Here is a 15,999-nt window from a genome sequence, read left to right as displayed (position 1 = left end):
ATATATATATATATATATATATATATATATATATATAAGCCACCGCCACAAACCCTAATAAACCCTAAACCCTAAACCCTAATTAATTCTAAAAAAAATAAATACTAATAAAGCCTAAAACAAAACCCTAATACACCCCAGTGAGCCTCAGCAAGCACTAGGAAACAGCCCTCATAAACCCTAATAAACAATGCAAACCCTAGCAAACCCTCATGCACTCTGATAAACCCTAAAAAACCCTCATAACCCTCACAAACCCCAGTAAACACTAAACCCTAGTAAACCCTAAACCCTAATAAACCCCGTAGACTTTCTCCTATGCGGACGGGGGCGTTTGTGCTTAGCCGCTGCGTGCACCTGCAGCAACAGCTCCTGCATGCAACTGCTTTTACGCCCTAGGGCTTAGGGTTTAGGGTTTAGGGTTTAGGGTTTACAGCAGTGATGAGTATAGGGGCATCAAATGCAGCCTCTATGCCGAGCTTCCACCGAGCCGAAGCCCAGGAGCCCCCCCCACTAGGAGAGCGGCACTCGGGAGAAGATTCTGCTGCTGCTGCTGCTGCTGCTGCTGCTGCTGCTGCTGCAGTTGCTGCTGGTCCCCCCAACCTGCCGGTGCTGCCGGTGCTGCTGCTGCTGCTGCCGCTGCTGCTAGGCATATGACCCCCCAGCTGCTGCTGCAGAGACAGCAGAGAAGCTCCTGCTGCGCAAGAAGCAGCACGCCCGCAGCAGCGGAGGCTTAGCCTCCTCAAGACGCTAGCAGGGAATGTAGGGGGTTCTTCCGGCACCACACCTGAACGCAAACCCTAAACCCTAATAAACCCTAAACCCTACTAAACCCTAAACCCTAATAAACCCTAAACCCTAAAGGGTAAAAAGGGCTCCCTCGACTGACGACGGCGTTGTGCTGCAGTCCTCTGAAGCTGCTTGTATAAACATAATCAAGGGTGTTTACAAACCAGCTAGGGTTTAGGGTTTAGGGTTTAGGGGCTGCACCTGAGAGAGCAATCTGCTTCCTCCGACGGTCTGACAGCAGCTGATAAGCAACGGCCTCGCGGCTCCTCGGGAACCCCAAAAGGCCTTTTAAGAAGACAGAAGGGTCACTCACATCATACCCTAACTGCACGCAAACCCTAAACCCTAAACCCTAAACCCTAAACCCTAAACCCTAAACCCTAAGCCCTAAACCCTAATGAACCCTAATAAACCCTAATAAGCCCTAAACCCGCGGATGTCTCCACTATTGTTTTCTTGTTTCTTTTTCTCTGTGCTGACAATTCCGTTTGCAGACCTAGGGTTTAGGGTTTAGGGTTTAGGGTGAATACCTTGGCCATTTGGTTGAGTACAAGAGCATCTGGGGGCCCCCCGCATGCAGCTGCAGGCCTCAGTGTACGCAGATAGGCCGGCAGCTTCTCCTCAAACCACGGATGCCTCTTAATATCTTGAAGCTGTATTCGTCTGCTGGGATCAACCATCAGCATCTGCAGCAGCAGGCTGCGGCTCCCTGAGCTCAGGTGACCCGGAAGCGTAAAGTTCCCTGCACACACAAACCCTAAACCCTAAACCCTAAACCCTAAACCCTAGTAGAAATTGCAAACCCTAGGAAATAACTGTAATCACCCTCTGTAAACCCTAATTCAACAGATACTAGGAAGTCATAATAAATACTCATCAATCTTAATATATACACGAATAAACGCTTATTAACCCTAATAAATCTAAAACCCTCATAAACCCTAAGTAAACCCTAATACACAAACCTTAAACCCTCACTATATCCGGAGGATGCACACTGGCGATGATAAAAGCAGCTACGGCATAGAAGGCATTAGAATCTAGGGTTTAGGGTTTAGGGTTTAGGGTTTACGGGCTTCCATAGAAAATCTGCTTCTACTGGTCACGCAACACAACTGGCGCTTTCACCTGCCGCTCCACCTTCATCTAGGGTCTAGGGTTTAGGGTTTAGGGTTTAGGGTTTACCATGTTTAATTTTCTTAAACAAATTCGGTACGTGCTCGTCATCGAAAGGAAGAGAGCCGCAGAGGAGAGCGTAGAGTATTACTCCAAAGGACCACACGTCCACCTGCAAAACCCTAAACCCTAAACCCTAAACCCTAAACCCTAGATCTTCCCCCGACCCCAAACCCACACAAGCCCTCACTAACATCTCCTCTTATCCCTGTGCCTGTCTCGGAACCATAATCTACAAAATAGTGTTTAGGGTTTAGGCTTGCAGCTTTGAGTTCTGTTTAGGGTTTAGGGTTTAGGGTTTAGGGTTTAGGGTTTCTCACCTCAGGACCCGCATAGGCCTTTCCAGAGACAACTTCAGGAGAGGCATAGTTAGGGGAGCCGCACGAAGTCTTCAAAAACTCCCCGTCGCTGCACAAAACCCTAAACCCTAAACCCTAAACCCTAAACCCTAAACCCTAAACCCTATTGCTAGCACCTTACACCCCAGGCTCCGCCAACTTCTGACAAATACGGGCTCGCCACTCAACTCTGCAAATTACGAATTAGGGTTTAGGGTTTAGGGTTTAGGGCTTAGGGTTTACCGCATGAAGTTAGAGAGGCCGAAGTCTCCAACCTTAACGTTGAGGTTTTCATCTAGTAAGACATTCTCTGGCTTTAGGTCTCGGTGGCAAATCTGCAGGACACCCAAACCCTAAACCCTAAACCCTAAACTCTAAACCCTACAGTGCACGCATAAACCCTAAACCCTCACAACTCTAACACGTCTAACGGCCCAGTGCGCTGGGAAGGGTTTTGCGTGTCGCAACCACCGTTCGGGCCTTTGCATGACGCTAGGGTTTAGGGTTTAGGGTTTAGGGTTTACGAGGTGCTGGTGACAGTGCTCTACGGCGGAGACAATCTGCTGGAAGAAGCGGCGGGCCTCCGACTCAGATAGCCGGGCCTTTTGAATTATATGATCAAACAACTCCCCGCCTGCAAGCCCAAACCCTAAACCCTAAACCCTAAACCCTAAACCCTAAACCTTAAATCCTAAACCCTAGATCCTAAACCCTAAATCCTAAACCCTAAACCCCAAAGTCTGGAGCAGATCTACGTGGAATAGCGTGGTCTTTTGCATAATATAATCAAGCAACTCCCCGACTGCAGCCCTAAACCCTAAACCCTAAACCCTAAACCCTAAAGACCGAAGCGGATCTGTGGGGTTTGTGGCAATCTGCCGGTGCAACAGCCTCTCCGCGTCGCATCCCTCTTCTAAACCCTAAACCCTAAACCGTAAACCGTAAATCGTAAACCCTAAACCCTAAACCCTAAACCCTAAACCCTTGCCTGCAACGTATTCCATGATGACGAAGATATCGGTTGGGGTGTCTACGAGTTCATAGAGACGAGTAATGTGAGGATGGTTAAGCCCGTCTAAGATAGATATCTCTCTCTTTATCTTCTCGAGCATTTGCATGCCTTTCATTTTACTTTTATTTAAAACCTTTACCGCCACCTTCTGACCCGTCATCTCATGAACTGCCACTGAACACAAATACAAGGGTCTAGGGTTTAGGGTTTAGGGTTTACGCGCTTAGTAGGGCTTGCACGGGACGGTTCAGTTATGAGCGCTGGTTTACCCTCTATGGTTTAGGGTTTAGGGTTTAGGGTTTAAGGTTTAGGGTGTAAAGTTAGGGTCGCGTGGGTGGCGTTTAGGGTTTAGGGGTTTAGGGTTTAGGGTTTAGGGTCTGGGGTTTAGGGTGTTGAGCTTCGACAGAAGAAACAAAGGAGAGACAGCCAAAAGATAAAACAAATAAATAAGAGAGACAAAAGGAGACAGCAAAAGGAGACAGCAAAGAGAGACAGCAAAAGGGGACAGTAAAGAGAAAAAATATACAGCAAAGAGAGGCCGAAGAGAGACAGCAAAAGGAGACAGTAAAAGGAGACAGTAAAAGGAGACAGCAAAAGGAGACAGCAGATATACTTACACCTAACTTTACCAAAGGTGCCCACACCCAACGTAGAGCCGAGCCGATAAGCCCCAATAGTAGTGCCGCTGGGGGCAGGAGGAGCTGCTGCTGCTGCTGCTGCTGCAGCAGCAGCAGGGTTTAGCTGCGGCATCTTCAGCTGTCTATACACCTCAGATGACAGCGCCAGATATACTGCTGCTGCTGCTGCTGCTGCTTGTAGCTGCTCCTCCCTCTATCGGCAGCAGCCTGTACAGCTGCTTCAGCAAGAGATCCTGCAGCCGCTGCTGCTGCAGCTGCTGCTGCAGCAGCGGCAACAGCAGCCGCAGCAGCAGCAGAGCACGCTCTCACGGGCTCCCCAGCTTGCCTTCCGATCCTCCTCCGGTAGTGGCAGCAGCAGCAGCAGCTGCTGCTGCTGCTGCAACGGCAGCTGCTGCTGCGGCAGCTGCTGCTACTACAACGCCAGCTGCTGCAGCACCTGCTGCTGCTGCAACGGCAGCTGTTGCTGCAGCTGCAACTGCAGCAGCAGCAGCAACAGTAGCAGCAGCAGCAGCAGCAGCAGGCGTTGGTTGCGCTGTGGCTAGAGCAGCAGGAGCAGTGAGGAATAGAACCTCTCTGCTGCTGCAGCAGTCGCCCTATTTGTTTATTATAATATTAACAAGACGGCATAAGGCAAGAAAAAAGCAATGAGATAGACAATGCAGCAGCAGTAGCAGCAGCAGCAGCAGCAGCAGTAGCAGCAGCAGCAGCAGCAGCAGCAGCAGCCAGGTTTACAGCTGCGCTTCCACTCTGTAGTTTTCTGCTTTTCTTTTGCTCTTTTGTTGTTAAGCAGAGTTTTATTCAGCAGCTTTTATAATAAATAAAAGTTAAGGGCCGTTGTGTGTGTGCAGCAGCACCGTCAATAGCAACAGCTGCAGCCGCCAGCTGCTGCTGCTGTTGCTGCTGCTGCTGTTGCTGCTGTTGTTGCTGTTGTTGTTGCTGCTGCTGCTGCTGCGCTTGTTGTTCGGCCGCTGCCGCATGCGCAGCTTTAAGTCTTGCTACCTTCTGTCTTTTCTTTGGTTTGTCTCTGCAGCTTCAATCAGTGAATGAATATAATAGAGGCAGATTGAGAAGGAAGGTTTTGCTGCTGCAGCAACAAAGCAGCAGCAGCTGCTGCTGCTGCTGGTACTGCTGCTGCTGCTGCTACTGCTGCAGCGTGGTCCGTCTGAAGCTCTTTTATTGTATTTCTAGTTAGTAGTAGGCTGACTATTCATTAATTTTTATCGTTTTATTTATTATTAAAATAATTTTTATTTATACTCAAGAGGTGCTGCGGTCTTATTAAGCTTGCACGTGGGGTGGTGGCCTTGCAGCAGCAGCAACAGCAACAGCAGCAGCTGCAGCAGCAGCAGCAGGAGTCGATATAGAGCTGCATTACTATGCTCGACGAAGCTATACAATAAAATATATAATTAATATAATTATAATTATAAGAGAAGGTAGTGATGGTGTTTAAAAGATATTATAAAACATAAGCAGAGAGAGCATTATATGTATATATGTATAAGCATTATATATATGTACATATATGTACATATATATATATATATATGTATGTATATCTACAGCATTGATATATATATATATATATGTATATACATACAGATATCTATGCTCTCTCTCTCTCTCTGCATATATATATATGTATAATTATATATACATTGTCAATGAGTCTATAGAAACACAAATCTATTACTATCATTATAAATAATAATAATCATAGTAATATTATTATTATTATTTATATTACACAATTATTATTATTATAGTTATTATATAATTATATATACACCTGATTTAGCGGCCAGCCTAAAGGCAAGCAGAATAATAAGAATAACATGATAATAATAATAATAACAATAATAAATAAATAAATAAATAAATAAATAATAATGGTGATGATATTAATAATAGCATCACAATAATAATAGTAATAACAACAACAACACTCAGACAGCAGAGCCTTTTATTTATTGTGTTTGCATGCGAAGCATGAGGATGTCTCTTGCTGCATTCTCTTTAACAATCAAAAGCGCTGCAGCTCATCTTAAGCTATCTCTCTGTCTCTTGTCTCCTCCAGCCCCTGTCTCCTTTAGCCTCATTAAGCTGTCCCTCTGTCTCCTCTTCATTTGGTCTCTGTCTCCTTAAGCCTGATTAAGCTGTCTCTCTGTCTCTTGTTTCCTCCAGCCCCTGTCTCCTTTAGCCTCATTAAGCTGTCTCTGTGTCTCTTCACCCTTTAGTCTCTGTCTCCTTAAGCCTCAGCACTCTGTCTGAGGGAGAACAGAGGAGACATTTTATTTTCATTTCTAAGGGCCCTTTAAATCCAACATTTTGTCTCCATTGCATCATTTCTCTCGCAAATGCTGCACTATTTAAAGCAGCAAGTGAGAGCAAAAGCAGCAAAAGGGTAGCGGGGTGTATAGGTATGTTATTGTACGAGTTCAAACAAAAACACAGTAAGACAAATAGATATATTTAGATATTTTCTCAAAGTCTTCATCATGACCTCACTCTCTTCTTCCTATTGCATTAACCTCCTCGTGCATGCATTCAACCAATATCAAGCCCCATTAAAGTACAGCAATGCATGCGTAAGGCAGAAGAACTTTAAGAAAGAAACTCTGCAAACAAAGTTTATCAACCTCTTTTAAACAAGATCGCTTGGGGCTGCATGCACTGGGAAGAGAGCAGAAAAAAGAAGAGCTCAATGACCTCTTCTATTTCTTGGGTAGGGCCCTTTGCTGTTCATTCCGGGGCTAACAACTTAGCAAACAATTTTAATATATATATATATATATATTATATATATATTTTTAAACTTTTCTTCTTCGTCAAGATGTCGTCATACCATTATACTAACCATTAATATATATATATATATATATATATATATCATTAACCCTTTAATGAGAGGGAGCAGCAGAAGGCTGAGACGCTTATTAAGCACTCAGCTTTATCTAGAGACAATCGTATTAACGTGCAAAAAGAGAAACAGCTCTTTAATGCTTGTCTCCTTTAGCTTAGTCTGAGATCTAGCGAGAAGAAGTGCCTCTTACTAACCTGAGAGTATTCAAAACTGAGGGTACTGTTCTGAGTGTCTCCGAGAAGCAGAGACAGTTTTAAGTATGAAGACATGCATCTCCTTATAAAACGGAGATAGGTGAAGAGACTTATAGTTGTGTATATATAGAGTGCTTTTAAAAATTAAAAGAAGACTGTCTTATCTTTTATTTATTTTTATATTTATTTACCTATATGCTCACCAGCGACAAGGCTGACAGAGAACATGATGAAGATTGTTACTAGGAGACAGCAGCAGAGCCAGCGGAGCTGCATGCGTAGTTAGAGGAGGCTGCGAACAAACAAAAGAAAGAGACAGTCTATGAGACCTGCAACAACATTCAACCGCATGCAAACGATAACATCTATGGTTTGCAGAGGAGGAGAAGTGGAAGCTAATGCATGCGCTCTCTTTACTTAGAATTTAAATTCTTTTGGGGCTTTGTAAGGCTCTCAGCAAGACAACTCCGCCTCTTTACTGTACTAATGCAAACAGTAAAAAAGAAAAAAAATTGCTGTGTTTGCATGCGATGCATGCAAAAGATCTCTTGCTGCAGTCGCTTTAACAATCAAAAAAGCTGCTGTCTCCCTGTCTCCTCTCCCTCCAGTGTCTGTCTCCTTGGAGCTTCACCACGCTGTCTGGGGGCGAAGATATATTTATTTTATTTCAGATGATGTTTATTCAGCAGCAGCTACGAATGCAGCACAAAGAAAAGCAGCAGCAGCAGCAGCAACAACAACCACAGAAGAAGCAGCTGCTTTTTAGAGACTGTCTGCAGCAGCAGCAACAACAACCACAGAAGAAGCAGCTGCTTTTTAGAGACTGTCTCCCAAGACAAGATATTTTTGTCTCCTTTTCCCTCAATAGCAATGCTGCTTTAAATATATAAATACTTCATTATAAATAGAGACATTATAATACACTCACAGCAGCAGCAGCAACAACAACAGCAGCTACGAAGAGCAGTAGCATAGCGAGAGCAGCAGCAGCAGCAGAAACAGCAACAGAAACAACAGCAACAGCAGCAACACCAGCAGCAGCAACACCAGCAACGACAGTTGTATTGACACCAGCAGCAGCAGCAGGAACAGCAGAAGCAGCAACAACGGCAGCATCACCAACAGTAACAACAGCAACAATAACAGCAGCAACACCAGCAGCAACAACAGAAGCAAAAACAGCAGCAACAACAGCAGCACCAAGAGCAGCAACGAAGGCAGCAGCTCCAGCACCGACAACAGCAGCAACACCAGCAATAACAGCAGCAACAACCGCAGCAACACCAGCAGCAACAACAGCAGCAACAGCCGCAGCAACAGCAGCAATAACAGCAGCACCGGCCTACGCCTTTAGTGGGGAGGAGAAGTGAAGTGACCTCCATCGCCAGAGTCTCGGAGTAGGTCCTAAACCCTAAACCCTAAACCCTAAACCCTAAACCCTAGCCCCTAGACCCTAAACTCTAAATGTGTTACAACTAGACTATATTTGAATATTTATTTAATTTGTATTTTTATTTATTTCTTTAATTAAAGCGACACACACAAACAAATTAACAACTGCAGCAGGGGCTGCATGCGGCGAGCAAACGCTGCTGCTGCTGCTGCTGCAAGAGCAACAACAGCAGCAGCAGCAGCAAAAAGATCAGCATTAACACTAAAAAACTCATTTCTCTTGCTTTGAAGCTTGAGAGTCCGCTAGAGCGGCAGCAGCAGCAACAACAGCAGCGACCACCAGCAGCAGCAGCAGCAGCAGCAGCGATAGTTCTAGCAGCAGCAGCAGCGGCAGCAGCAGCAGCAAGATGGTTGGAGCGGGCGCTACTGCATTTGCTGCTTCAGGAGGGGCCTTCGGTTCTGCTGCAAGAGCAGCAGGACCTGTGTCTGCGCCGGGCTCAGCAGCAGCAGCAGCAACACCAGCAGCAGCAGCAGCAGCAGCATCAGCAGCAGGCCGCAGCAGCATGCTGCTGCTGAAGACTCTAGCTATGAGATTAAAGTATCAGAATCTGTCTCCTCAGTTTGTTGCTGCAGTAATAAAGACAGGGACCTTCTGCCGCACTATGTGGCCGTTGCTGCCTCCTTTGCTGCTGCTGCAGTATATACGCCAGGTGACTGCAGCAGCAGCAGCAGCAGCAGTGGTGGTGGTGGTGGTGGTGTCTCTTTTTCTTGCTGCGCAGCGTCCTTGTTTTGTTTGTCTCCTTTAGCATGTCTTCTCTCCCCTTCCCTGTCTCCTGTCTCTCTTCGTTGCTGCTGCTGCTGCTGTTGCTGCTGCTGCTGCTGCTGTTGCTGCTGCTGCTGCCTGTTTCCTTTTATCTCTTCTTTGTCTCTCTTCTTGTCTCCTTTATAATTATTTTATTATTCATCTCCCTTTCTGTTCCTCCAGCTGTACGGTGTCTCCTCGCTGTATTTTATTTTATTATTTATTTTATCTTGTCTACACACCCCTAGCAGCAGCAGCAGCAGCAGTAGCAGCAGCAGCAGTAGCAGCAGCAGCAGTCGCAGCAAGTGTAGGAGGATATGTGTGAATGTGTGTTGCTGTTGCTGCTGCTGTTGCTTCTGCTGCTGGTGCATGCAGACAGACGCGGAGATGCATTCAATAGAGCAGCTGAAGGCAGCAGCAGATCAGCAGGTCTCCTCAACATCAGCAGCAGCAGCAGCAGCAACAGCAGCAGCACCTGTTCTCTCTTTTCTCGATCTCAGAAAGAAAGGCTGGTCGGGCCACTGGAGACTGCAGCAAGACTTAGCTGTTATTCATCAGCGCGTAAACAAAACAAACGAAGAAGCAGCAGCAGCAACAAGCAGCAGCAAGTAACAGCAGCAGCACAAGCAGCAGCAGCAGCAGCACAAGCACAAGCAGCAGCAGCAGGAAAAACGAGGGCAAAAGCACATATATTTCGCAGCTGTTGCTGCAGCAGCAAGTGCTGCAGCAACAGCAACAGCAGCAGCAGCAGCAGCAGCAGCAGCCATGCGGTTGTATGCTAGAAGCAGCAAAGAGCAGCAAACGCTGCGAGGTGCCTATACACCTGAGACGTAAACTTCACAAAAAAACAAAATTTTTGTTTGTTCTGTTGGCTCCTCCCTCTCCTAAAGGAGACTAAAAGGAGACAGGAGACAGACCTGTGCATACACCCCAAGGCAGGAGACACCGCAAAGAAAGCTGTTGTCTCGCTGCCGCACAGCAGCAACTGCTGCTGCTGCAGCTGCTATCGCCCTAGCCTGAGGTGTCTCCCTGTGAATGCCTCTAAGGTCTGGTAGATCTTAACAGCAGCATCTGCAGTTTGCTTCTGCTGCTGCAGCTGCTGCTGCAGCGACAGACTGGGGGCTCGGTATGTCCACCGTTGCTGCTGCTGCTGCTGTTGGTGTTGCTGCTGCTGCACGCGGCCACCGAAGAGCTCCGCCTCTGCCAGCAGCAGAGGGGGGACGCTGCATGCGGTGAAAGGAGACATACACCTGAACGGAGACAGTTGTTCCTGCAGGCGCCGCAGCAGCGCTGGCAGCAGCAGCTGCAGCACCAGCAGCAGCTGCTGCAGCAGCTGATAGACACTTGCAGCAGCGACTCGCTGCTGCTGTTTTCTGCTACCAACAGAAGCAGCAGATACTTTCCTTACACCCCAAACTGCCTTTGCTGCTGCTGCAGCAACCCCTGCTGCTGTTGCTGCTGCTGCTGCTGCAACCGTACGCAGCAGCAGCAGCAGCGGCACATCCAGCCGCAGCAAACAGCGCGGAGGGGGGAAGTCTCCCCCAGAAGATAGCTGCCTATACACCGCAGCAGCACTTATTGTCTCTTCAGCAGGAAGCGTGTACAGCCGGCCGCTGCTGTCGCTGCTTGTGCTGCTGCTGCTGCTGCTAATGCTGCTGTGTGTGTGTTCCGCAGAAGCGACAGCAGCAGACTGCTGCTGCTGCTGCTTCTGCAAGGCACTGCTGCAGCAGTTGTCTCCCGCAGCGTTGGGAGACAACTGCTGCTGACAGCAAAAACTGTCTCCAGGACTCTTTTCTTCTGATGCCTGGGGCTCGCTGCTGCTGTTGCTGCTGCTGCTGCTGCTGCTTGTTGTGACGGTCGTCTTGCAGCCGGTGGAGGTGGTGCTGCTGTCTGTGCTGCTGCAGTAGAGGCAGCTGCTGCAGGTTCCTCCGCTGCAGCAGCAGCAGCCTTCCGTGCTGCACTGGGAGACGCTGGCGTTGCTGCAGCTGTTGCCGCAGCAGTTGCTGCAGTAGCAGCAACTGCTGCTGCTGCTGCTGCACTGGGCCTGCTGCTGGTTTGCTGCGAAGGCATTCAGAAGCTCAGGAAGGCAACTGCAGCCACATAAGATCCTTACTTTAAGCGTATCTTCATCGTGCCCCTCTTGCTGCTGCTGCTGCTGCTGTTGTTGTTGTTGTTGCTGCTGCTGCTGCTGACTGCGTCGGATGCAAATTGTGGTAGGAGAATGCAGCACCAGCGGACCGCGGAGAGAAAAGCGATGCTGCTGCTGCTGCTGCTGCTGCAGTTGCTGCTGCTGCTGCTGCGGACTAGCCTCCCAGACCTCTAAGCCTAGCTGCTGCAGCAGCAGCATTAGCTGCTGCCTGTGCTGCTGCAGTGAACAAACCCCCGGGCCATCAGCAAAGGTTAGGTGCTGCAGACCTGAAGAAAATGCAGCAACTGCTGCTGGCAGCAGCAGCTGACGAACGCACGCGCTGCTCTCTTCTGCTGCTGCTGCTGCTGGCTTTGCTGCACCAGCACCAGTAGCAGCAGCAGCAGCACACAGGGCCTCAGCTTCCATCAGCAGCAACAACTCGTCGCTATTAAATACAACTACTAAGTGCGGCGGAGCACCAGCAGCAGATGCTGCTGATGCTGCTGCTGCATCCTTAGCAACAGCAGCAAGCTGCTGCTGCCGCCAGCCTCGAACTGCTGCTGAACTGCCCCAGCGCAGCAGCAGGCGGACTGCAGCAGCAAACAACGAGCAGCACAAAAAGAGAAGCAGCAGCAAAAGGAGAAAGCAGCGCTGCAGCAACACAACAACTGAATCAGCCCAGCGTTGCTGCCGCTGCTGCTGCAACAACCTGCTGCTGCTGCTGCTGCTCCTGCTGCTGCATGGACTCCTGCAGCTAGTAGTACTGCTGCAGCTGCTGCTGCAGTTGCTGCTGAGTTGCAGAGGAGAAGGGCACGGCCCAGATGCGGCCAAATCTGCTACAGTGCTGCTGCGACTGCAGCTCCAGCTGTTGCTGCTGTCACTGCTGCTGCTGCTGCTGCTGCCATTCCTGCCGCTGTTGCTGTTGTTGTTCTTGCTGCTGCTGCAGTTGCTGCTAGTACTGTTGCTGTTATTGCTGTCGTTGCTCCCGTCTCTGTTACTGCTGCTGTTGTCATTGTTGTTGTCGCTGCTACCGTTGCTGTTGCTGCTGTTGCTGCTGTTGCTGCTGCTGTTGCTGCTGCTGCTGCTGTTGTTGCTGGTTGTTGTTGCTTCGTACTTCTGTCTTAGGGCTACTGGCCCTGTTGCAACGTTGCTGCTGTCTGCTGCTGCATTTGGAGCAGCAGCAGCCGCTGTATGTGATGCTGATTCTGGCTGGTACGCGGGCCCCTGCTGCTGCTGCTGCTGCTGTTGCTGCTGCTGCTGCTGCATCCTCCCCAGCAGCAATCAGCAGCAAGTGGAAGCCTCTACAGACGTCTGAGTGTCTTTAAAGAAATACAGTTGTTGAGAGAGCAAAGACAAACGAGAAGCCGAGGGGCCCTTGCAAGAGAGGCATGCTGTGGCTGCAGCAGCAGCAGCAGCAGCAGCAGCAGCAGCAGCAGCCGTAGCAGCAGCAGTAGTAGCGGTAACCTCGCAACTATTTGCTGCATACAGCATCTATAGTTAGAGAAGAAAAGGAAAAGCCGCAGCAATTTTAATAGGAAGTCCGCCGCAAAGCCCCAAGCCCCGACCTAAACCCTAAACCCTAAACCCTAAACCCTAGCCAGGGCGTCAGCAGCTACAGCAACCTCATGCTGCAGCAGCAGCAGCAGAGATACTGCAAATACAAGCAGTGGTTTGCCTTTCTTTTGTTTTTATTGACAGTAGAACACAAGTGCATCTTCAAAAACCCTCACTGCGCACCCGGGGTCTAGGGTTTAGGGTTTAGGGTTTAGGGTTTAGGGTTTGCTGCGGCTGCAGAAAGCGTGCAGCTGCCGCGCGCCTCTACATCTTCTGCTTTTCTTTATCTTTGTTTTCTTTTCTTCTAAATTAAACATTAATCTGTTTCTTTTGAGGCATCCTGTTCCCTAATTGAGCTGCCTATACACTCTAACTTCCAGTTCGTAACTATGGCTGCTTACTCAGGCGGCAACCCTCAGCAAGGCCCTGCATATCAGGGGAATATGCAGCAGGGGGGCCCCCAGGGGGGCCCCCAAGGGGCCCCTGGGGGCCCCCCTGGTCGTGCAGCATCTGGGGGGGCCCCCATGTACCCCTATGGTGTACAGGCACCCCCCCCTGTCTATACTGGGGCTCAGGGGGCCCCCAGCTATGCAGCAGCACCTTATGGGGCCCCCCAGTACCCTGCAGCAGCATATGGGGCCCCCCAGTACCCTGCAGCAGCATATGGGGGCCCCTATGGGGGTGTACCTCCACCTTATCCTCCTGCTGCTCCTGCTGCAGCAGGACAGTGCTACACACCTCAGGGGCCTCCTATGTACGGGAAGCCTGCTACAACTGGTATGCAAAGGGTTTAGGGTTTGTGAGGGTTTATGAGGGTTTAGGGTTTGCTACGGTCTAGGGTTTATTGGGGTTTGTATTAGGGTTTGCTAGGGTTTAGTGATTGTTAGGTTTTTCTCGCTCTCGCAGCTTTCTATAGCGTGTGTACGGTTTCTATAACCCTAAACCCTAAACCCTAAACCCTAAACCCTCGAGGGTTTGTGTGCTTCAGGGGCTGCTTCAATGGAGGTCTCTTCACCACCTCCTAACGGCAATGGCTTGCAAATAAGCGAAGACATTTCTGTGCAGATTCGTCACGCCTTTGTGCGCAAGGTCTTGGGCATCCTCGCTATTCAAATCCTCGTAAACCCTAAACCCTAAACCCTAAACCCTAATCTCTAAACCGTGGATAGATAAACCCTAGATGCATAAACCCTAGAGGTCTTCTTCTTCGCTGCATCCAACACAACACCAGCCATAAGCTCCTTCAGGTGAAAGACGGAGGCTTCTTCTTCATCACTCAGAGGCAAAGGGTCTAGGGTTTAGGGTTTAGGGTTTAGGGTTTAGGGTTTAGGGTTTGGGGTGTTTTCAGTTTACCTTCGGAATTGCTGCGGTTTTCGGCTTTGTCCCAACTCTACGAAATTTTCTCCTTCAAAATTATTGGCTGGCGATTGTCGCTGCTGTCTGCGCGCTTGTTCTGCAGCTCGGTAAACCCTAAACCCTAAACCCTAAACCCTAAACCCTAAACCCTAGAAAGCAAGCCTGTTTAGAAGCCATTTGAAGCCGTATTTTTGTTATTTAACTGCTTAACAAATTCTGCGAGGAGGTGCATGGAATCCGATTTGTTAGTTTTCATATCCTGCTCTTATTTTAGGGTTTAGGGTTTAGGGTTTAGGGTTTAGGGTTTAGGGTTTAGGGTTGTGTGTGTTTTGTGCGCAGTGTTGGTGTGCGTGCCGGACTTGGCGAGGAAGGTCCCAACTAATTTTATTTTAATGTCTTTAATAACTGCATGCTACTCTGTTCTTATATCTTGTGCAGCAGCAGCTTCATCTTACTCCTCATTCTTAATTGCTATAGGCGCTACATTTGTTGTTGTTGTGGGTCTGATGCTCTTTGCCTGTCAAACCAAATACGATTTCACCGGTACTTACCCTAAACCCTAAACCCTAAACCCTAAACCCTACACCCTATGCGTGTGCATACCCTTAGAAATGCTACCCTGTTACCCTATACGCCAAACTCTAAACCCTAAACCCTATATAACAATAAACCCTAAACCCTATACATACTGCCTGCATTAGATCAGCGCTGGGGCAGCGGGACGACTGGCAGCACAGCGGGTGCAGCTTAGGGTTTAGGGTTTAGGGTTTAGGGTTTAGGGTTTATTGGTGCGTCGTGTAGAGGAGGAGGTAGTATTGTATTTCTGAAGTGTAGAGAGCGTATGGTGCAGCTTTTGGGATCTCCCCTGCAAGATTTAGGGTTTAGGGTTTAGGGTTTAGGGTTTAGGGTTTGTGGTTTGTGGTTTGCAGGCTGGGGGACGTACTTGTTTGTAGCGGTGCTCTGCCTGATGATATTCGGCATCCTCTGTATTATATTTTCTAGTAAAGTTGTTCATCTCGTCTACTCTGGTTTAGCTACAGTTCTTTTTTGTATGATTCTTGTCTACGACACGCAGGCAAGTCTAAACCCTAAACCCTAAACCCTAAACCCTCACGCACTCACTCCCCCTACATTATTAGACACTCAACACCGTATCCAGCTCGATACACCCACACACCCAAACCCTAAACCCTAAACCCTAATCCATTACCCAATGGTCACCTTCACTTTCTTCGGGCTCTATGGACAGCTGTTTAGGGTTTAGGGTTTAGGGTTTAGGGTTTGGGTGTATGTACAGCAAGTGGTTGGAGGCAAGCATCGGCGCTACCAGTATTCGATTGATGATTATATTTTTGCTGCTTTAACTTTGTACATGGATATCATTATTATATTTATGAATATACTAGCAATAGCAGACAATTCGTGAAGCAGCAGCAACACCTAAACCCTAAACCCTAAACCCTAATGCTAAACCCTACCTACCCAGCCCCTCAACCCTCAAGGGTTTAGGGTTTAGGGTTTAGGGTTTATCGCGAGCATGGGGCTACTGCAGCCCCTCGTGTACACCACAACACCGCCTGCCTTCCCGAATCAGACGCATAAACAACTATACCTAATAAACCCTAAACCCTTGCTGTAGGGTTTAGGGTTTAGGGTTTGCGGGTGGTGCTGTGGCGCGCAGCATCCAAGCTTGTTGTTTTTTACCTGTGTCTTTTAAATCAGCAGAGACCCAGAGCGATACTCTTTTTAGTAGCCCT

General features: G+C 48.5%; 3 protein-coding genes across 3 annotated transcripts in view; 1 reads left to right on the top strand and 2 right to left on the bottom strand.

The window, feature by feature from the left end:
* EAH_00022930 (CAM kinase, SNF1 family, putative) overlaps positions 1-3,430 on the bottom strand; it is a gene marked incomplete at both ends in the record, with an annotated part of 4,591 nt that extends 1,161 nt beyond the window's left edge. Inside the window, 8 exons of the mRNA XM_013396892.1 lie at positions 435-787; positions 991-1,114; positions 1,320-1,531; positions 1,975-2,077; positions 2,286-2,373; positions 2,547-2,638; positions 2,828-2,937; positions 3,286-3,430. Of these exons, the coding sequence (XP_013252346.1) occupies positions 435-787; positions 991-1,114; positions 1,320-1,531; positions 1,975-2,077; positions 2,286-2,373; positions 2,547-2,638; positions 2,828-2,937; positions 3,286-3,430 (1,227 nt within the window). The remainder of the gene's footprint in view (positions 1-434; positions 788-990; positions 1,115-1,319; positions 1,532-1,974; positions 2,078-2,285; positions 2,374-2,546; positions 2,639-2,827; positions 2,938-3,285) is intronic.
* Positions 3,431-10,207: 6,777 nt separating this feature from the next.
* Positions 10,208-12,598, bottom strand: EAH_00022920 (hypothetical protein, conserved; the record flags this gene model as incomplete). The annotated part of the gene is made up of 1 exon (XM_013396891.1): positions 10,208-12,598. The coding sequence occupies one exon, from the start codon at positions 12,596-12,598 to the stop codon at positions 10,208-10,210; it is 2,391 nt and encodes a 796-aa protein (XP_013252345.1).
* Positions 12,599-13,275: 677 nt separating this feature from the next.
* Positions 13,276-15,606, top strand: EAH_00022910 (hypothetical protein, conserved; the record flags this gene model as incomplete). The annotated part of the gene is made up of 6 exons (XM_013396890.1): positions 13,276-13,663; positions 13,875-14,005; positions 14,235-14,349; positions 14,582-14,588; positions 15,172-15,243; positions 15,540-15,606. 6 exons carry the CDS (start codon positions 13,276-13,278, stop codon positions 15,604-15,606), a joined length of 780 nt encoding a protein of 259 aa, XP_013252344.1.
* Positions 15,607-15,999: the final 393 nt, after the last annotated feature.

This window comes from Eimeria acervulina, genomic scaffold, assembly GCF_000499425.1.
Source record: "Eimeria acervulina Houghton genomic scaffold, Eah_scaff170, whole genome shotgun sequence".
Taxonomy (NCBI): Eukaryota; Apicomplexa; class Conoidasida; order Eucoccidiorida; family Eimeriidae; genus Eimeria; species Eimeria acervulina.
This window is presented reverse-complemented; position numbering and strand designations above follow the sequence as displayed.